General features: G+C 40.9%; 1 protein-coding gene across 2 annotated transcripts in view; it reads right to left on the reverse strand.

Annotated features, from left to right (window-relative positions):
• Nucleotides 1-18314, reverse strand: part of SLC7A11 (solute carrier family 7 member 11) — a 75886-nt gene extending 57572 nt beyond the window's left edge. For both annotated transcript variants that reach the window (XM_073341134.1, XM_073341133.1), the window contains exons 1-4: nt 17715-18314; nt 14610-14736; nt 9834-9949; nt 614-739 (exon numbers count right to left, since the gene is read on the reverse strand). In XM_073341134.1, the coding sequence (XP_073197235.1) occupies nt 614-739; nt 9834-9949; nt 14610-14736; nt 17715-17991 (646 nt within the window). In that variant the 5' untranslated portion in view covers nt 17992-18314. The remainder of the gene's footprint in view (nt 1-613; nt 740-9833; nt 9950-14609; nt 14737-17714) is intronic.
• Nucleotides 18315-23370: the final 5056 nt, after the last annotated feature.

Consider the following 23370-nt stretch of genomic DNA (forward strand, 5'->3'; position numbering starts at 1 on the left):
TTTAAATATCTGCAAAGGCCAACATCAGGAACAACATCTTTCTCCCATGCAGATTCAATGAATAATCACCACAATATTTTAAACAAGTATTTTAACATTTGGGAGCTACAGTGCACATTTTGATATGCTCATAACGTTGTGAAAATTATGAACCCTGAACATTCCTGTTGCTAATTCATAATATAGTAGTGAACAGGGCTAAGCGTTAATGCAGTTAAAAACAAATTATCTAGGCCAGACGATTCTTAATGTCCAATTTATTAAAACATTTAGAGGAACAAGACATGCCCATCTGCCATTAAAACTGATTCTGTCCTTTCTACAGAGAGTTTTCATTTCAAATAGAAGTTTGGATACTGAAAGGAGCAATTCTGTGCTTCTTAATTTAACATGCTGGATCTCGACTCAATACTCTCATTGGCATGCTGCTGTAAATACCAGTTCATCCCAGTGTAGTTCCACTTCCAATCAATTGCATGACAGTACAGAGCTCAAGTTAAACAAGCAGAGACTAATTAAGAGATTTTGCTGGTATAGGCACTATTTGGTGGCAGTGAGGGTGGGGGAAGGAAGAGAAAAATAATTTAAAAAGCATTTACTTTTCAGTTCATACCTTTAATTAGCTGCATAACTCCAGGGACTATAATTATCAAAATTGCTATGAGCTTGCAAAAGGTAAGGAAAATCTGGATGCGAGCACTCCAACTGACACTCATGCTATTCAGGACCATTATCACTGCTGCAAGAGAAGAAGAGGGGAGAGTTAAACAGAAGTGCTTATCTCACTGAAGGCATCGTAAACAAGAAACTGAACAACGCTGAACAATGGGTTCTTACACATGAAAGAAAACACAAACATCCTAATAACTTTTTCCCTCTGTTACCGCCTCACCTTTCCCCTCCCCATCCTACGCTAAATGCCTCTGCTGAACCCATCTTTCTGTCCCACTGCTCCAACCATCAATCTCTTCACTATCTGCCTAGCTCTTTCCACCTCAAATTATAGCTCATCACTTACTCAGTGTCAGAATTGTTAACTGTTGGTAATGGATGGGCTGATATAACACTGCTTTTTATTAAAAAATTAATTGCACATCCCATCGCTCTGGGCCTCAGTGTTAATGTTGGCTTGATTGTAGATTTGCATTTTTAAAACATTAATTAATAATAAAATGAAGGCTTCTCACTCTCACTTAGGCCCTGCATAAATTTGCCCCTTGCTTCATCTCTGCCTTTATTTCCACTTACTCTTCTTCTCACTATTTATCCTCTTTTAGGACCATATTACAACAGACACAAGGGGATTAGGATGCAAAGAACTTCCCAGCCATCTTTGGGAATTCTAGCACTGTTGGTGGTGCTAGGCGCACAGAGGCCTTGCAGTGCCAAGTTTGGGCCTGTGTCCAGCTCATATGCAAAGACAGAAGAAGGGGAAGGAAGGATCCTTTCATCCTCACCCCCAATTGTGTGCCCTACCCACCATAGAATATCAGGGTTGGAAGGGACCTCAGGAGGTCATCTAGTCCAACCCCCTGCTCAAAGCAGGACCAATCCCCAACTAAATCATCCCAGCCAGGGCTTTGTCAAGCCTGACCTTAAAAACTTCTAAGGAAGGAGATTCCACCACCTCCCTAGGTAATGCATTCCAGTGTTTCACCACCCTCCTAGTGAAAAAGTTTTTCCTAATATCCAATCTAAACCTCCCCCACTGCAACTTGAGACCATTATCCCTTGTTCTGTCATCAGCTACCACTGAGAACAGTCTAGATCCATCCTCTTTGGAACCCCCTTTCAGGTAGTTGAAAGCAGTATCAAATCCCCCCTCAATCTTCTCTTCCGCAGACTAAACAATCCCAGTTCCCTCAGCCTCTCCTCATAAGTCATGTGTTCCAGTCCCCTAATCATTTTTGTTGCCCTTCGCTGGACTCTTTCCAATTATTCCACATCCTTCTTGTGGTGTGGGGCCCAAAACTGGACACAGTACTCCAGATGAGGCTTCACCAATGTCGAATAGATGGGAACGATCACGTCCCTCAATCTGCTGGCAATGCCCCTACATATACATCCCAAAATGCCATTGGCCTTCTTGGCAACAAGGGCACACTGTTGACTCATATCCAGCTTCTCGTCCACTGTAACCCCTAGGTCCTTTTCTGCAGAACTGCTGCCAAGCCATTCGGTCCCTAGTCTGTAGCAGTGCATGGGATTCTTCCGTCCTAAGTGCAGGACTCTGCACTTGTCCTTGTTGAACCTCATCAGATTTCTTTTGGCCCAATCCTCTAATTTGTCTAGGGCCCTCTGTATCCTATCCCTACCCTCCAGTGTATCTACCTCTCCTCCCAGTTTAGTGTCATCTGCAGACTTGCTGAGGGTGATATCCACACCATCCTCCAGATCATTTATGAAGATATTGAACAAAACCGGCCCAAGGACTGACCCTTGGGGCACTCCACTTGATATTGGCTGCCAAATAAACATGGAGCCATCGATCACTACCCGTTGAGCCCGACAATCTAGCCAACTTTCTATCCACCTTATAGTCCATTCATCCAGCCCATACTTTAACTTTCTGTCAAGAATACTGTGGGAGACCGTGTCAAAAGCTTTGCTAAAATCAAGGAACAACACGTCATGGCAAGTACATTCTGGTTCTTAATGACTGACGCAGAAGATGAACAATGAAGCATCTAATTCTATCCCAGTTATTCTAGCTTATGTAATGATATGCCGGTAGGAAGAGAGGAGATAAAGCACTATTAGTAAATGAATAATTATAGAGCACAAATACCTATTGCTAGCCAAAAGAAGAATTCAGTTTTTAATCCCTTGCTGGAGAAAGGGGTTAATGAGACAGTGCAAGCCTATCAATTGATCCTCTCTCTGTTTCCATTTAGAGGGCCTAATGAATCAGCTTTACATCAGAATGCTTCCTTACTTCAAAGCCTTCTTAGGAGCCCTGGTTTATCTGGATTACCAAATATCTCACACACCGCTAGATTTATAAAATCACAACTCAGGAGTGGCCATCCAGAGCCTGAAACTTGGAGCTTAGCAAATATGAATGCAGGTGCTGCAGGTCTGGCCCTGTACAGACTCTCCAGATGCTAGAACTGCTGTTTCATCATGTGTCTTTACAAGTCAGCTCTAGGGCTTCAGGTGATGCTTAACCAGCAAAACGGAGCAGGGTTTTACTGTACTTCAGAACTGAGATAGTCTCTTCTGGGTTACCACAAAAACAAAAGTGTCTGACTTCTGCAAAATCTCCTTGTAGTCAGAATATTTTGTGTTTTGCTTTATAATTCTTGTGTGCATACATTGACCTGGCAACACATATAACGTGCTGGGAGACTGATTCACCTCGGTGACACTTGTCACTGATATAACTCAAAAAGAAAAGGAGTACTTGTGGCACCTTAGAGACTAACAAATCCGCAAGTACTCCTTTTCTTTTTTGCGGATACAGACTAACACGGCTGCTACTCTGAAACCTGATATAACTCAGTTGATTTAAGTGTTAAAAGTTCTTCCAGTTCTAAAGTGGAGTAACAGAGTTCTGAATCAGGCCGTAAATCCTTACATATGTTGGATTGACTTGTTTGTTGATCAAATACTCTTTTATATTGTAAATTTTCGCAGCTACCCTTAAGCATTTAATTGAAAATTCACCAAAATACATTTTAAACAGCTAATATACCTGCACTGTGTAAGTCACTAAGAAATCCAATGCCAGGAGCTATTCAGTGGTTTATTTCATATTTTCTAGAAATTTCAGCTTATATTTGTATTGTGGCTCTTGCACAAGACAAAGCACAGGCAGGGGGCACAATACAAATATAAGATGAAATGTTCAGCTCAGTATTGTAAACCTTACATTCAGCTCATGTAGAGTTCAAGTTCCATGCCAGGAACATTCAGTTACACAACTCAGCACAGAGTAAGTAACATTTTTATCAGATAGCAAACAGCTAGTAAGTACTAGAGCTGAGAGAATGATAATTTCAATTCACACATGTTATGTCTACACTGCAATAAAAGACCCGTGGTATGGCTGTGGCTGGCCCAGGTCAGCTGACTTGGGCTTGCAGGGCTCGGGCCACAGGGATACAAAGTTGCAGTGCAGACATTCACTGGCGGGGGTCTCAAGCAAGGAGGGGTTCCAAGCCTGGGTTCCAGCTAAAGGCTGAAAATCTACATTGCAACGTTATAGCCCTGTGACACCAGCCCCATGAGCTCAAGTCAGCTGACACAGGGTCTGAGGCTCAATACTGCAGATTTTTTATTGCAGTGTAGATGTACCTCCTGGTTTAGCTCATGCACAAGCCATAAATTCGTAGGTGGGTCGTGTTTTCTTGAACACAATCTCCTCTGTTTGTGGCCACATTTGAAACTCACAGATCTTTCTTGTGATCTCAGCCAAGGCAAAACCAGAAATGGGGTAGTTAGCTACTTTGTGGCTGCTTAGTTGTGGGTTTGCAGTTGAACAGGAAGAGAGAGAGAGAAAAATGCAATTAAAGACTGAACATGCATGATTCCAGTGTTGCAAGCAGATCTGTTCAGGCACAGAAGATACTTATGCTACTGCAGAGCCTGAGTGAAGTCAGTGGCAATCTGCACGAGCCTAACAGTACATCTATACTGCGGTGAGGAGGTGCGATTCTCAGCATGGACAGACAGACTCACACTAGCGTTGCTTGAGCTAGTACACTAAAAGTAGCAGTGCGGACATTGAGGCACTGGCTCGCGCTAGCCACCCAAGTCCACCTGACCCCTGGGTCTGAGCTCAGGTGACCAGTCCAAGCCGCTGCCCATGGCACAATGTCCACACTGCTATTTTTAGCATACTAGGTTTAGCAAAGCTAGCACAAGTCTGTCTACCTGTGGTTTTTGTACCTTGTTTTATAACAGCAGTGTTATTTTAGAGGAGAGAAGGGAGAAGATAGTGGAGAATAGAAGCCATGAAGGAATACCTGAGCAGGATGTGGAAGAGGATATAACAACTGTGCCAATTATCAAGATAGAAGCTGTAACAAGGGTGATTATGCAGCATCAGAGTGGTTTGCTTCCATGCATTGATCCTGCTGTCCTTTGCCACCATGACAATGAATTGCGGCCTGGGGGTTCATAGGGCATAGACACCTTGAGAAACACCACCATAAACTGTTTGCAGAGGCTATGCTACGGGACCGAGGTAATGCTAGTGAATGGCAGAAGCAGGCAGTGCCAGCCCGGGTATAGCAGGCACCTGTGGCACAGTAGGTGACCATGGAGGGTGAAAAAAAATGGCATGAATATACAATCAAATGTGATGGTGACATTTGTCAGCTATCGCTTGCCTCAATCTGATCCTTCACACTGTCATCGCTATAAAAAGTACAATAAAATAATAAAAGCCAACAGGAGAGCAGCAGTAGAGTTAGATCCTGGTCTATTTTCCACAGAGAGTAGGGAACAAAAGGGAGCCAGCTACACCAGCTTGTCAGGCTTTTATGGCCTAAGTGCTTGTGAGAGGAAACAGCCCACATTAGCCTAAATACGTTGCTATTTGCACATCTGTGTGCACCAATTGAAAAGGAGGCACAGAAGGCCTAAATCTTGATCTGGAATACAAAAGCAGCCCAGCCAAGAAAAGTCTTTATTTAAGCTGCTTATCTGCCAAAGGAACTGATTTAGTCATAACCAAGGCTGCGTGTCTGTCACAGAGATCTCGGAAGTCACAGATTCTATGTCTTTCCGTGACCTCTGCAGTGGCCAGTCCAGCTGGCTCCAGGGCTGCCCAAGTAGATCAGGCAACCCCTGGGCCAGTCACACCGGCCACTGATGGGGCAGTTTGGATGTGGATGGGGGCTCAGGGCTGGGGGTTGGGGTGCAGAGCAGTGCTTACCTGAGGCGGGGGGAGCTCCCCAAAAGCAGCTGGCATGTCCCTCTAACTCCTAGGCGGAGGTGCCAGGGGCTCTGCGTGCTGTCCCTGCCTTGAGGCACCAGCCCTGCAGCTCCCAGCTCCCATTGGCTGCCATTCCCAGAACAATATTACTAGTGTTTAGGAAGGGGTCTATATCTGGGGTATTTGATGATGGGGCAGAACTCAAAGACAAGGGAAATTTGAGTCCTCTCTAGGGTGTCAAATACTGGGAGTAGCCCCAAAATACACATAAGCAAATTAAAAACACTTAAATCATACATGAGCAATTGATCTGTTCTCAGACTCATAGCTTTATATATCTGAAGCCTCTTTAACTGCTCATCTGATATGGAGACGAAGTGAAGTGATTGCATATACAGTGTAAACTGTGCCATTTCTACTCAGGTTACATAGTAATAATACAGTTCAATACACTTATGTAGTGTAATTTATCCCAAAGAATGCATTATATATATACATACACACACAGACCACTACACACTGTGTGTATATAGCATTTTTTCGCTCTCTGATTGTGCTAGAATTGAAACTGCATGTAATGTAGGCCTTTTGGCCCTGCAAAGTCTGCAGTCAAGGGACCTGTGATTTGGGGGAAATACAAACATGAAGGAGACTCTCAGCTTTCATTTAACAAGAAAAAGTGTGTTTCTAGCCCTCCTTCTTGCAAAGGTCAACATGAAAAACACAAATTGACATAAAATTATTGCTAAGTTTGAAAGGAAGAGACAGCTGGATTCCATTTCTGTAGCAGACGACTGGGGTAGAGCCAGAGAAGAATCTAAAGATTATCCCCCATACGTTCACTTTTTATGTATAATGAATTGGTTACATTTGCGGTGTTCTCCCAAAGAATTGTTTCACTAACATCACTAAAATCCTTAGGCTGGCCCTGCACATAGAGGCCTGATAATGGTGGGCAGTAATTGATTATGTTGGTAGATACAAGTAATTTGCTTCCAAAATATGCCCAAAATTGCTAAGGTTTGGTATGACTACAGGGGGTATTTTGTGTCTAGCATGCTCTTTGGAGCTATAAAATAAATAAATACATAAATAAATAATGGAATTTTAAAATTGATACGTTGTCCAGGAGCTCAGCTTTAGCTCTCATCTGAAATATGAGAACTGTAGCAGCACGGTGCCCCCAACACAATATAGGAACACAGTTTTAGTACTGCTCTAAAGGGAACTACCTCACTTTCTGAACCATTAACATAATTGTGGACTTTTCGGGGAATGTTCCCATCCAAATACTAATCCAGCCCAACCCTTATCATCTTGTAAATCTTGCTTGCTGAGAAGATCATAGAGCAAGATGGTAAAACTACAGAACAAAATCTCTCGTATTACTAACACATAGTTCCATGATGCTTCCAATTATTTTATTCCCATCTGAGATAATAAAGATAACTTGGGTGAGCCAGAGAGCTGCAAAGAGCAGTCTTATCATTCTGCATAATCAGCCATGGCGGCAGACAGAAAGGAGAGACACAGAAGTGGGTGAGAAGGCAAGAGATAAGGTAGCTGACTTGCAGTTTGACTTTGGCTATATCAAACCCTCGAAAGGAAACAAAGACTCCAGTCTGGATAGGGAACTTTGTATACAACCATACTACTACGACTACTAATAATAAATACACTAGATAATTCTGCTCATATAAGAGTCACAGTCAGACTTTCAGATCCCTGGATATATGTGCACTATCTGATACAATACACAAAATGCTACATCATTACAGAAAAGTAAAAACTAAACGCCATCCATCAGTGTTTCCCTTGACATCTTTGTTGGTCATATTTACAAGACTTTCTCCAGGAATCTCTAGTTTCAATGAGGCAGTAACTCATCCTACCTGCTCTGCACAAACTCTCTTTTGGTCACCATAGCAACAATTTGCTGTTGACTCCAAACTCCCCTCAGGGGGTCATTATTTCAGGATAACTCCACCCTCCTGCCACGCTGCTTCTTTGCTTAATTATTTTGTGAAATCCCGGCTTATCAGACAGATTTTCAATTAAATTAAAAGTAATAAAAATACGATTTTAAATTGTTCATTCTTGGTGCTAGAATTACAGGCACTTAACAAAACACTTTAATGGAGTCACCCCATAATGTTCCTTCTGTCTCAGTGACCTTGAAGTTCTTGAACATCTGTCTTACCCTTATCTTTTCCTGAAATATTTTAGGCAGATGTAATTATAAAAGAAGTCATTAACCTCAAAAACCTCAAGACCTTAATTTAATTACTCATATGGTTTCTGCATAATTAAAATAGAAGTAAATGTGGTCAGATACTGATTTTTTTTAATACTGGTGGACAAACACTTCTACAAATAACTTGTTTCTTTATACTGGAGACTGGAAGTTCAATCTATCTCCCTATATAAATAAAAAGTCATCGGATTCAATTACCTATGCAAAACAAAAGTATCTTCCTGTGTGACTTTTTACACTGTTTTGTCTGAACTCCTTTTTCATTCCTTTTATATTGTTTGAAATATATGTGCTGCCCAAATTAAAAAGAGCACTGTTCCTAAGGAACTGCCAACCTCATTCCACCAGAAGTAAACAGAACACTGTAATGTAGGGGCTACCTATGTGCTAGCTGAATAATAGGAAAAAAGACTAAGAGGGGCTGTTCCTATTGTATTTGTGTCAGTGCTATGCATTAATACCTACACTGCTCTGCACCCACTGTGATAAGAGATGGTTGGGTTCATAGCTTACTGAAATACCGGCTAGACCTGGGCAGGAAATGCTTTTCCTGTCCCAAAAAACTTTGAGATTTCAAAAAATGTCCTGTTCCATATTGAAAGGCTACAGTTTTGTCCCAAAGTTTTTCACCAGGAAAAATGAGCTTGAGAGATCCTCCCCAGAAGAGCCGGTTGGTTACGGCACTCACCTCTGATGAGGCTTCAAGTCCCTGCTGTGTCCTGACTGCCAGGCTACTGGGTATTCTGGGGTGAGTCTCTCTCAATCTCTCCTCTTGCAGCTGTTCCAGTTTGTGTAATTAATTAAATATTCAGTGGACAGAGAGAGGGCAGGAGCGGGATCAGGTCTGTGACAGGGGGTTGGGGCATGCAGGGGTGTGGCTCAGGGCTGCGGGCTCGGGGCGGTGCTTACCTCAAGTAGCTCCCGGAAGCAGCAGCAGCATGTCCCCGCTCTGGCTCCTACGCAGAGACATGGCCAGGGAGCTCTGCTACACACTGCACCATCCACAGCTGCTGTCCCTGAAGCTCCCATTGGCCATGGTTCCTGGCCAATGGGAGCTGCTGGGGTGGCGCTTGGGGCGGGGGCACCATGCAGAGTGGAGCCCTCACGCTACCCTCTGCATAGAAGCTGGAGGGGGATATGCCGCTGCCTCCAAAAGCCGCGCAGCCACTGACATTGCACCCAGGCTGGAGCGCCAGAGCAGGGCAAGCCCCAGACTTTCCTCGCCAGCAGGAGCTTGAAGGGCGGATTAAAACGGCTGGTGGGGCAGATGTGGCCCGTGGGCCGTAGTTTGCCCACCACTGCTATAGCCTGATGGTTAGGGCACTTACCCAAGACTTGAACCTGCATCTCCCATATGCTAATAAATAGACCTGAAGTACAGCTCTGTGTGAGCTCGAAAGCTTGTTTCACTCACCAACAGAAGTTGGTCCAATAAAAGATATTACCTCTTCCACCTTGTCTCTCCAATATCCTGGGACCAACATGGCTACAACACCACTGCATACAATTAATATTTAATTATTTATACAACATGAAACAGTTCCAAGAGGAGCGACTGAGAGACCCACCCCCAGAATGCACAGTAATTCTGTAATGGTTCACATCAAGGCACTACCTATTCAATGTCTGACTTATTTTAATTATTTTCTACTTTAACATCACCTTCACCTTTCTCCAAAACTTAAATTTGATACTTACTGATGCCAACAGCTGTAATAAGCTTAATTGCTAGGTCTGGAATTTCACATTGGATAAAAAATGGTTCCAAAATATAGCGTCCAAATGCCAAGGATATCACTGCTGTGGCAGCAGGGCTAAGGTAAACAGAAAGAATCAAGAAATGATGGTTAATCTACACCAGTGGATAAACAATGTTCACACAGGATCATCTCCATTATCACAAAACTGAGATAAATTTAACTGTGGTGTGTCCTTCATAGCTGTGTAAAATCATAGTGTCTGAATATAGTGGAGGTTCTCAGGGGTATATAATCATTTATGCTTTGCTCAGGTGCTACTAAACTATCATCATGACTTTTATCAGCATGGGCTGACTTACCTGTTGTAGCACAGTCAGAAATGACATGCACTGGAGATTTATGGACACAGTCCTTTATTCATTCTCTTTAAATCAAATTGGATCAGGTACCAGATAACTGGTATTTAAATCCAACTTTATAGAAGTTCATGTGGATAGAATTTTAACGTTTGCATGCATCTCATTCTTCACAAGAGAATTTCAAAGTTCAGAGATTCTGCTTTATTCAGATAAGCATCCTAAAAATATCCAATACTTATATCAAAGTCCTAGCGTATTTAATCGGGATGAAGCTGTGTCGCTAAATTGTAATTGTAAATAGGCTTCTGTAAATGATTTCTGCTTCCTGTCCTGGTCAAAAGCTTCAGGTCCTTTTCAACACTGGGGAATATTCCCCAAAGAAAGTGAGAGAGCACTTATTGCACAATGAAATGTGCAGGAAGAAAGTACATATTACAGAGATGGGTGAGGTGATTTCAAGAGCAGGAGATAGCTCACATCAATATATGCAAGACCAGCTTAATAAGGGATGTGCCTCCTCTTCTTTTTAAGACAAGGGAGAAAGTTAACCAGAGGTCTTAGCATTAACCCAGGTTTTGACACCAGTTTGCCCTGTTACTCTAGGTTAGATGTAGTCATGTTGCCTACATAGTGGAGTTCCAGGAATTCTGTTTCCGGAAATATCATTTCTACCTGCTCAGACAGCTATTTGTGCTTCCATCACCTAGTTACAAACAATAAGGAGCTAAGGGCCAGGGATACCTTTGATCTGATTCCCCTGGAGTAAGGCCCAGCCCATACAGATTAATATTTTTATTTCCTCTTGTGGTCAAAACCAGGAAGTGCAAAAGTGCTTGCAAATTCAAACAAAACAAAAAGTTAAGTATACTTTTTATTCAAAGTTCAGTAAATGTCTGGTTCAGTCCAGGGGATAGATGAAAGTTTAGGTAATTCTGTATTTAAACTTGTTCAACAATCCTTACCAGAGTATCTTTACAGAGAGATCTTATAGAATATAACAATGGTGAAACCAACAGAAATTAAACAAGACTGTATTGAAATTGCTGTAAAAATCTCTAGAATTTAAACAGAGAATAATAGTCTGTCTATGGGATTTAAACCATCCTTTAGAATGTAATAGCTATTATCCCTGCCATAAAATTTTATGAGACAATTTAAAAATTCTATTGAGAGGTTATTATTGTCTGTTAAATTCCACAAGGGAGCTGCATCTCTGAAAAGAAAAATATTTTCTCAGTGTTGTGACTCAGACACAATATCATAGATTGTGTTGGATCAAACTGCCAGCAAGCAAATGCCAAAACTATCTTGTTAACAAAGGTTCTGTGCTGGTTAAGGGAGGGTTGCTTCTTGTACACATTTACTGCTCCAGCACCCACCCTCATACATGTGGGTTTAATGGCTTAGCAGACACTCAGGGCCTGATTCTCTTCTCATTTACATGTCACTCTATTAACTTCAACTGAGTTACTTCTAATTTACACAGGAGTAAGTTTGCATCAGGTTGTTTGTACAGCTATAGATCAACCATCAGACCAGATCTTTTGAGTATCCACACACAACTTCCTTCTTCAATTCCAGTGCTCTCTTCCAGAGCCTTACCTAATCTTTTTCACACAGACCTCTTTTTAATTCTCTTAAAGACAGAGTGAATGTTAGCTGCACCACTATAATTTTTACATCCCTGGTTTTCCTAAATTGTGCCTGCAATAAATACCGTGGCTTAATGAACATTTATATGCTCTCATTTTTCTGTGGATTGTGCTAACAGCTGCAGGCCACAAATAAGAGAGCAGAGGATCAAAGTAAGAATACACTTTGCATTGTATTGCAAATGTGAAGAAAAGTTGGCAAAGTACATACACCTTGTGCACTTCTCTTGCTTTCAGTAATAGGTAGAAAGAGAATGTATCCCTTGCAAACAAGGGATAGTAGCTGACTATGTGCGGATAGAAGTAGGAAAATTACCACTAGCGCATCCCGTAGCTCTAAATAGGTTGCAGTATGCCATTGTCCAACCTATGGTTTAAGCCCTGTTAGCAACCACCATGTTTAAACATTGTGGGTGTTACTAGCATGATTTCCCTGACCTGTGTAGAAAGTAGTATTTTTTCCTGACATGGCTTTATAACACAGGTCTAACATGGTTCTCGGGGTGGGGGGGGAGGAGGGGAAAATATCCCTGAATGCACTGGTTAGAGAAAGTGCATGTGAAAGTCACATTTAAACATAACCGTTGCTAGCACAGTTTAATCCCTATCACACAGAATTGAAATGTCGCTTGGATTTGTAATACTGTGGCTGAAATGATATATGGGAGCAGGAAATGTTTATTCTTTATTGTGGCTGCTCCACTAGTCTGTGGTTTTCACAACCCTGCAGACTTTCAGAGGAAAAAGGGCACAGCTGAGGAATGTGTGTGTAACTTTTCTGACTCCTTAGAAGTCACTCCTTAGAACATAAATACATATTGGGGGACTAGTTCTTTCTACAATAACAAACAATTCGTTCACAGCCATAGGAGTCAGAAATAAAACTCTACACAGAATTTCAGCAATGTAGTTCTGATAACTACAAGTTATAACAAGTACGCCCCCATAGTTATTTCTGAGAATTCCCGATTCAAGGATGGTTTGACTTTATTCTCATGCACAGTTTATATTTATTTGGGTGTGGGACAGGCTATGACGATAATGAAAGTTCTCGTAACGTCACCAGGATGTTGACACATTTTAAACAAACTTTGGGTTCAGAGTGACTTAGCATTATTATTGCTTTTAGCCAACTCAGTCTGTACTAGAATTTGGATCCTTGCCCATTTTTATGGAAGTATGGAAGTGAGATCAAATAAAGCATGTGCACTGTGATTAGCTTGCTGCATGAGAGGAAGTGAGTCTTATTAAGGCCAGGCAGATTTCAAATGACCTACATTTATTTTATGTAGGTGAATTGTCATAACTATATAGATAGATTGAGCTACTCACAGAAATAGTTCAAATAGATTTCAAGGGACTAACTTTCTATAATCAATTTGAATATGATAACTGATTTAACTGATTAAAATTGTGGGTTTGGTTTGACATAAAGACACATATATATATATTATACTTTAAGGCTCCAACAGCATATACACCTGTAGCAAAAGTCACAAAACAACACAATAAGGCAGATTCTTGGCCCAAGTTAAGTATTTACAGCCTTAAAGCTGCTTTACATGGGCAGCTGGGGAATCTCCTGTTTTAGAGTAATATCCAAGTGGTATAAAGCTGCCATAGCCAGCTCTAAATTTCCCACACCTTCACAGGGGGGAAAATGTAGGGGCATGAGCAGAGCACATGGTTCTCTGGTGAGCCACGGCCAGCTGAACAGTACTCTAGTGATATGTTTACATCACAGGGTAAGCCCAGGGGTCAAACTCAGGCTCAAGTCTAATCCCCCTTCCTTCCACACACAAATCATGCTGACCCAGGGCTTGGACCCAGGGTCTCAGGATCCCACGATCCCACAGGGGTGGAACATCCCAGCCTGAGTCAAGCTGGGACCCAGCATTTAGCCCTATTGCTTTGCATTGCAGATGTAGCCCCACTGGACTCATGTTCTAGGAGTCCATCAAAAATATCTCACAATTCCACGTGCTGACTGCCTTTGTCCTCTGAACAGTCAAGTTTGGTGAAGAGTCAAGTTTTCCCAAACTGCACCATGAACAAAGGGCTAGAGTGGACACATTTTGGGATGGTAATTAGATTCGGGTTTTCAAAATGCTGGGTAGGCGCTGAAGCCTCATTTTGAGAGCCAGGGTTCAATAATTCCTAACCTGGGGTTACAAATGAGTGTAGATGCTCAGCCCCTAGGTTATCAAAACCAGGGTCTGCTACCTCAAATTCCAATAACCCTGGATTACACTGTAGTGTAGACATACCCGAGGAGACTATTCCTGTCTCTTCTCAGGGAGGTAGAAAGATAGTTTAGAACTACCTTTGCATCCCTCCTCAATTATTCCAAGACAGAGTTCACTTCCACAAATCTAAGTAGGCAGCCAACACATGACACACTGCAAGTTCAAAAGGTAGGTCCTTTAGAGTATTTTTAAATATGGTGTGTGGGTATCAGCACTATTAGTGACATCAGTGAGCCTGGCAGGCTTTGCAGAAGAATTGAAATCAAGTTGCTGAATTTTTATGAAAACCAGTCCATTTTAAATCATTTTTCTTAAAAATATCTTGAAACCAAATAATCAGTGCTGACAAACAAAATAGAACCAGTAAGTATCCTGCAGCAGAAATATTTTTAAAAAAATAACCAAAAAAACCACACCACACACATTTCTGTCCCCCTCAGATCTGAGGTTTCTCTTTGTATTTGAAACTGCATTGACAGTGGACAGAGAAGGTAAATAGAACCCTCAGCACACTTACCGTATTATAAGCAGTTCCACCCAGACTCTAACAAAAGCCGGTAACGGGCCAAACGCCTCCAGGATATAAGTGTAGTGTCCACCGGATTTCTTGATACATGTTCCCAATTCAGCATAGCACAGTGCACCTATGGAAATGTATTTAAAATTGAAATGTTGTATCATAAGACATAACCAATAATGTTTATTCAAAACTTTTGTGATACATGAGCATTAGGAACAGACTAAACAATAGAGCAAGTTATTTACTGAGTAATTATTTCTGACAAGTTTGGACATATTTCTTCAAATACGTTATTTGTAAATACGTTTTGCATTAGTTCAGTTAGCCCTGTAAGTGGCCAAATATTTGTGTGTAATTTATTCAATTACATTTTTCTGTAACCCACTGAATAGGTAATTTGCTAATACAGTTTCTCATTACTCAACCAGCTCTAGCAAACAGACAGATGAAAGTGCTTTGTCATGCTAGCTTGTCCGGCTACCCACCAAACAATGACAAAAGGTGTGTCTACACTTGGAGAGGGGTGGGTGATTCCCAGCTCAAGGACACATACTCATACTAGGTCTCATCGAGCTAGCACACTAAAAACAGAGTATAGCCATGGCAGAACAAGCAATGGGAGGGAACGGGATCTTTGACAATGAGCCCCTCCCAACGTTCATTCTGCTGTGGCTACATTTGGTTGTTAGCATTCTAGCTAGTACATCTCTTGGGAATCCCCCCACAGCTTCAAAAGTAGACATACTCAAAGCCCTGTCACTAGGAAATATCATCGGTTTAGTCTCTGCTGAGATTACAAGGGCCTGGAAACTGTACTACACATTCACTGCTAGTTCTGAGGCACATTGATGGAGCAATGTCAGGAAGTGTGCACTGTTGATTCAAGACTTCACTCTCCAGGACTATTGATGTGTTGCATACTAGTGTCACCCCCACTCCTCAAATTAAGTTGTTCAGTGCTCGCACATTACTGCATTTGTTCCTAGCTCTGGGAAGCTTCATGGGTTTCTGTATTGCCAGATGACTTCACATTTCCCTAGTAAGAGGAATCTTTCATTCTTCAATATGTTTACACTGGATCAAATAAAAAGAAAACCAGTGTTGTGTTATTACTTTAGGAGGTCTGGTCATGCAAAAGTCATTTGGTCCACTGTGGAGGGACTGCACAGCACAATGATGACCCTCAGAAAGCTCCCTGAGGTAGCCACATACACAATATGCATCCTCAGCCTTATGGAGCAGCATGCTAGAAAAACAATGGACCTGTATTAAATATTCTTAGCCATGTACCATCCCTCCAGTCTTTGTGTCTGCTGGGGTGTTTAATAGGCCATCACACAATTACAAAGCCAATAGATTCTCACCTCCATATATGGACAGCATCAGTCAAGGAGAGATTTACCAGCACTAACAAATTCAGTCAACCCATTCATTAGTGTGTGCACAGTGTTTGAGCAACCTTTGGGAATCAATGATAAAGTGATATGGTGTCTAGTGTTATGATCAATAAAATATATGCAGTTATCAATTATGTGTTCCCTAATTAATTTATGCCATTGTAATTATAAGATATAAAGCACATTTACAACATACAGCACCTTAAATGTCCAGGGTTATGCAGAGACATGCATACATCTGCTATAGCTATTGCAATACAAAAACCACCAAATAATACATCATTTAGAGATGGATTTGTAATTCAAAGGGCTTCCATTCTGTTCTTATTCTGACAGCAGCCCATTAAATCATACGTTTTAATGAAGAATATCAGGCATATCTCATTTCTTTGGTAAATAAAGTTGGGTAAATTTTATTTAAGATTATTCAGGGTACCTGATAATCTACTTAGAGTCACATTTAATGAACCCATTGGCAGATTTTCTCTTGCCAAGTGCATCTGGAGAGATACAATATAGAATCAGTCTGAGGTAACTACTGTAATGTTGTAATACATGTTTCACAGAGACCCTCACTGATCAAATAGGTGAACTTTGTATAAGATTTTATCACAGTATGTAGTGTAGGGGAAATCTCCATAATTTACTACACTTTAATCACTTGCTCATATAACACTCACCTAAATTAAAATGTACAGTGCTTTGTTGAGGCAAGTTCTATCTCTAGTTTAATCTGAAGCCCATAACTAGGTTCCAAGATATGTGTCAGCTCTCACTTCACTTGTAGAGGAGGATTTCGGTCAAGGCAGAACCTCCAAAGTTCCACAGTAGATTTTTGTTGTGCATGGGACTTTGGCATCAAAATAAGAAGTTTAGCTTCTAATCAAAATTGATCCTAACTTTCTTCAACTGTACATTTAGCTAGGGTCTTATGGTCCTTCTTAAGAGATGATGCCTCTTTTAAGTCCACAACCAGTTTACACAGGGTGACATTTACATGGTCTTAAGCAGATGTGTGTTACTCAGTGCTTGCTCTCAAGATCACCTGCCAGAAAACAAGTAGACTGCCAGAAAATCTACGGCAGCAGTCAAAACTCTCAGTCAAAACTAACACTCTTAGTAAGTGTTAGCTACTAAGTTTCATAACTTTTTGCGACATGGTCTTTCATAGTGATATTGTGAATTGGTGAATAAAGTGAAAAAAACTAACAAAGTTTTCTCTCACTCACTCTTGCCAATAAATATTTTGTCCAGCAGAAGCTATTCAATTCAGAGCTTAATCTAGTCAGTGGGGAACTGGATCAAGCTGTCTGTACATTTCACAGGTGTTCAGACTGATTGGCCCATATCCCCAAGAGCCAGCACCTTGCAAGCGTGCTGTAAATGAACCATTACAGCTAGAACAAAAAGTCACAAATGAAACAAAGGATACTTCCTCTCCTATTACTTTAGGGACTCATAAGAAACATTATTTGGTCTTATAATATTTTTTAAAAGGTACAGTTTTGTGTCACAATGCTTGTGAAAGAGATAATGCCAAATGCATAGTACTGTACCATTTACAGACATTATCAAATAACAAAAAATATTGGTAGCCTTATTGGTCCTCACATATCAGATTGGTCTTTGATATCCAATAGCAGGGGGGAAAAAATCCACCAGCTGCCCCCAAGGATCAATTATAAACTTACTTTCATCAACTTACCAAACAGTGAGAGGATACCACACACCATCCAGAGAATCAAGGACATTCCCACACTGCCTGTGTTCTTTAGGATCCCTTTGGGAGAGATGAAGATTCCTGCTCCAATGATAGTGCCAATTATAATGGATACCCCTCTCAGAAAAGTTACTTTCTTCTTCAGCACCACTTTTTCTTCTTGAGCTGGCTCTTTACTGTCCAGAGAGGGCAACCTGCCAATAGATTGCTCCTGCAAAGAACTTCCATTAGGGATTGTGGAGAGACCAGGTTTCCTAAACATGCTACTGTGCCACCACACACTCAAGACAAACAAAATAAAAAACTTTCTGGCAAGCACTCAAAGTTTCTTCCCCTCAATCTTTGTGCTCTCTTTCTAACTGTTCTCACTCTCTTTCTCTGCCTTTTGTTACCTTTCAAGCTGCTCCTGCACACAGGTATAACACTCTGAAGTGTATTTTAATATTCACTGCTGTATAAATACTACTTAGTAACACCTGTCCTTTTATGTTGTTAGCCGGTGCTGCCCTCTCATTGGAAACCAGCTCAGCTTCCTCATGGACTTGTATTTAAGCTCCTGTCATACCAAATTAGTCTGCTGAATGATGATGCAAATTCTCCAGGTTTGCATCAGCCATAAGAAAAGGCTCTGGCATTACTCAGCATTTTCAAATAGTAACAGCATGTTGCACAACTGATTTGAGCTTCTTAGGAAGAACAAAGCTCTCACTTGAAAGAAAGTTTAACCAATCAGAAGGTAGTATATTACTGTCAACACACTCCCATATATTTAAAGGAACTCGTAGTGAGGGATGCACAAGCCTGATTTAAAACACAAAGTTCTTTAGCCAGAAAGAAAAAAAAATCAAATAGGATGTGTCACCTTTGGTTCTATTCCAATTTTTTCCTCAAAAGACTTTTAAACTAATACAGGTTTTGTGGGTTTAAACATTTCTTTTTTAGTTGGTTGGTTTCTCCCAAATCTATCCCTTACCTGGAAATGTACACAAAGACTACATACCTTTACATAAAGACTACATATAAAGCTTTTGGTACCTTGTGTTGCCTACCAACAACCAAATCAGACTAGTGAAAAATCTAGGTTATTTCCACAGTACAGTAATTATCACATGTACAGAGTTTCTGGGATATTTGTAAATAACACACAAATGAAAATACCCCTTCAAGTCAGGTAAGCACTCTTGCTCATATTTACAGCAAATTCTTTTAAGATATGATAGAATGATATCAACATTTCAGAGCACTAAATCGTCACATCACAATGTCTCAGAAACCAGAGACACCATCTGATTTGCATGTCACAATAATGTAGGCATGGCCAAACTGTGGCTCATGAGCTGCATTTGTCTCTTTTACAGTTAAAGTGTGGCTCACAGAGCCCCTCTCCCCTACAATCCCTCTATTCTCCACCTAACAGACTCAGCGAGGGGAGCTCGGGGCTTTTGTCCTGCGGCGGGGTGGTGGGACTAGGGACTTCCATACTGCAGAAAGGGGAGTCTAGCCCTCCAGGGAGGATTGTGGCTGTCAAACTTCTGAAGACTATTATATGCAGCTTGGAGGGTCAGTAAGTTTGGCCACTCCTGCAATTGTGCCTTCCTGAGTGGATGAACTAATCTGTACTTAGATTTCTTGCTAACTCAGCCTAGTTACTTGATTTCAAACCAAAACAGTAAAGTAAAATAAAAGTAAAAGAAAAAAGACGCTTTCATAAAAAAAATCAATAGTCCTTGAGCACTTACAACCTCATCACGGGACAGCCCGTACAGTATATGCCAAAGGAAAAAAATCCTGTGTAGCATAACTACTGCAGCTGCTCATGGCTTTGGGGTCAATCAGCATAATGAGCAGTAGTTATTGCCTTGCATGCTCCCTTTACTGTTATTGCTTAATTAGCTCCGAATAGGAGGGAAAGATATTAGCTAAACGTTTTGTCATTTCAGAAGGCGGCACTGAGCTCTAAGCACAACTTCTGTGCTTTTAAGTGTATTTTGGAAACAGTAAATATTAGAGTATCATAACAGCGCTTAATCATAACAGTGCTGTTTATATTGCAGTAGTAAAAGCCGAGTCAATGCTTTTAAAACCCCATATTTTCAGGGGTTATAACTTGTCTATAATAATTTGCACTGTGATAAAACTAGGCATAAAAGGCCTGACTGCTTTTAATCTACAGAGGAACAAACACAAATAGTTTTTAGCATTTGGATATATATTTGTACGGCTATAATATTTTTAAAGGGCTTATTTCTTCCTCCATACCCTTCCCTGTGTTCAACAGCAGCTCATTTGATTTCTCCTCTGGTTTATGCTTCTCTTCAGCGCACCATTGTGTGAAAGTAGAATGAATTATATTGAAATTATAATTCATTAAAGAAATGCTACTTGAAGGGTTTCTTGAAATATAGTTGTCAGGAAGAGAAACATTAAGGAGTGTGAGACAATGGGTCCTCAAACTAATTAACTTAGAGCTCCTACTGAGCTAGGAGATTGGTAAACGTTAGTATGCAAATAAGATATGTATGTATATTTGTCAATTGGATCAGGCCCCATAAGACAGCATAATGTTTCTTTGTCCAAAGAGTATTGCATGCCACTCACATATGAGCTAGAGGAATTGCTACAGAATAATTCAAGGTGTTCCCTCTTCTTGCCGTACCTGCAGTTCTCCCAGCACCTGAAGTGAGTGACCTGATCCACAAACCAAGCCAGGTCAAAGCATTAGCCACAAATCTGTGCTGGTCTGATGAACTTAAAATGAATTTTAAAAGGCTGTGTATTGAACAATCACCAGCAGAGCTAGTCAGGAATTTTTTTACGAAATGGTTTTCAGTCAGAACATGTCAACGTGCCAAATCTAAAACTTTTCTAGGGAATGCGCCAATTTCAACAAAACTTTTGTCAAGAATTGGTTTCTTAAGTCCAGGAAGGAATTTCTGATCAAAACAAGAGAGAGAGAAAGAGCACTCTGGAATAGCTAATAGCCTGATGATTAAGGCAGTCACCTAAGATGTGGAAGACTGAGGCTCAAGTCCTTGCTCTGCCAGAGTCAAACAAAGGGCAATATTTATTTGATCCTGGCTCTTCTAGCCAGTAGGAACCTAGCTACTAACATTGACTCCAGCAGTTCATAGACTCCTGCTTAGCTCAAGAGGGGTCGGCAAGGGTGGTCTTTGCACTACCCTGATACAGAGCCCATGTTGAAGGCTGATTTAAATTCTATGGGTTGTCAGTAGCCCCAAAAGAGCAATATAACTGCCAGGATTCAATGGTCATAGAAGCATTCTGGCCATGCTCCCATCTCTGACTGTACATCAATGAAGGTTCACCATTCACAGGAGTGATCATCCTGTGGCTGACATGTGTGAGTTAGGGCAGTGGTTTTCAACCTTTTTCATTTGTGGACCCCTAAACAATTCCTAACAGAGGTGCAGAACCCTTCGGAAATTCAACCTGTGATCCGTAGACCCCTACCATGGAAGAGTTAGACTGAAAACTGACTGAACAGAATTCAACTATAAATGTTGCACGTGCTCACCATGGAATTTGATGCAGCGTGAGAAAGGGCACTAAATTGTGGGCTTCTATGGTAATGACAATACTTCCAGGTATTGACCTGTAGGGGGGTATTCACATATTTTTGATTGATCAGAAAAACAGAATGCCTTTTCTGGGATCTGAAACTTTATCATCATAGTCACCTTTTGCAGACCCCTTAGGCAAAGTCTGTGAACCCCCGCCCCCCCTCCCGCCCCAGGGTTCCACGGACTACAGGTTGACAACCACTGAGTTAGGGCAATACTATACATAATTACAGCACAAAGTGGCCACATCTTCAGTTTTCACCAAAAATATATAGATACTGATTGGTTTGGGTTTATTTTTAATTAAGCTTTCAGGTGATTTTCTATTTTTCTTTACCAAAGCCTTCACTTTTGAAGATTTTCCAGTAACAGCATTTATAACCTGTGTTGAGATTGTGGTTCCCCAAATACTGTATCAGCATTTGGGGAGTTATTAGAGCCAGAGTAATTTAGAGTAGCCTATGGGATGATCTAACTGAATGCCAGTGGACCAGTCTGGTGCACAGTCAGCCCCAGAGTAGAGGAGTATTTCAAGATGTCTTAAAGTCATGTTTGCATGCTCTCCAGAGCAGTATAGTGCAGTCCTTAGCTGCAACACTCTATATTCTTATATGTCCATACCACACCTACCACATTTTGAAGGCTCCTGTTATATAAACATTAACTAACAACAACAGCACCTTAATGAGGACACACAAGGCGAAGTTTGATTTCGAGCCTCTAAATTGGCCCAGGCAGCAAACAAACCTGGGGAATCAGGAATAGGCGAACTATTCCTATGCCTATTTCATTCACATACTGTGCTTCCCAAATTTTGAAGTCCAAATTTCATTTTATATTTTTGCAGCCAATAACAAAATATACATGTCTCTTACTGCCCTTACTCTTTAGAATTACATGATACATGATTGAAGGAAATACCTTTTATATTGTATTTCATCTTTTGTACTGGCCTAGTGGGTGGGGAAAAAGCTGTCAATGTGATATGTCTTGATTTTAATTAGGCTTTTGACTGAGTCCCACATGATAGTCACATAAGCAAACTAAAGAAATATGATCTAGATTAAATTAATATAAGGTTGGTGCAAAATTAGTTGAAAGGTCAGACCCAAAGAGTATGGTTCCCTCTCATACTGGGAGGACGTATCTAGTGGAGTCCTGGGTCTGGTACTGTTCAATATTATCATTAATTACTTGGATAATGGAGTGGAGAGTATGCTTATAAAATGTGCAGATGACACCAAGCTGGAAGGGGTTTCAAGCACTTTGTAGGACAGGATTAGAATTCAAAAGGACCTTGACAAATTAGAGAATTGGTCTGAGATCAAAATGAAGTTCAATAAAAATAAGTGCAAAATACTTCAAGTAGGAAAGAAAAATCAAATGCACAATTGCAAAATGTGGAATAACTGGCTAGATGGTAATACTGAAGAAAAGGATCTGGGGTTATAGTGGATCACAACATGAATATGAATCAACAATGTGATGCAGTTGCAAAAAAGGCTAATATTATTCTGGGGTGTATTAACAGGAGTGTTGTAAGTAAGACAAGGAGGGTAATTGTCCTGATCTGCTCAGAGGGAGTGCTCAGAGGGAGTATTATGCTCAGTTCTGGGCACAGCACTATAAGAAAGATAAGGACAAATTGGGGAGAGTCAAAATTATAAAAGGTTAAGAAAACCTGACCTATGAGGAATGATTAAAAAACTAGACATGTTCAGTCTTGAGAAAAGAAGACCATGGGGGGACCTGATAACAGTCATCAAATATGTTAAGGATTGTTATAAAGAGGCTGGTGATCAATTGTTCTCTATGTCCACTGAAGGTAGGACAAGCAGTAATCATCTTAATCTGCAGTGAGATTTAGGTTAGATATTAGTAAAGATTTTCTAACTATAAGAATAGTTAAACTCTGGAATAGGCTTCTAAGGGAGGTTGTGGAATCCCTGTCATTGGAGATTTTTAAGAATAGGTTAGACAAACACCTGTCAGGAATGGTCTAGGTGTATTTAGTCCTGCCACAGGAGGTCCACTCCAGCCCTATATTTCTCTGTCTCCTT

Source organism: Lepidochelys kempii, chromosome 4, assembly GCF_965140265.1.
Source record: "Lepidochelys kempii isolate rLepKem1 chromosome 4, rLepKem1.hap2, whole genome shotgun sequence".
NCBI classification, from domain to species: domain Eukaryota; kingdom Metazoa; phylum Chordata; order Testudines; family Cheloniidae; genus Lepidochelys; species Lepidochelys kempii.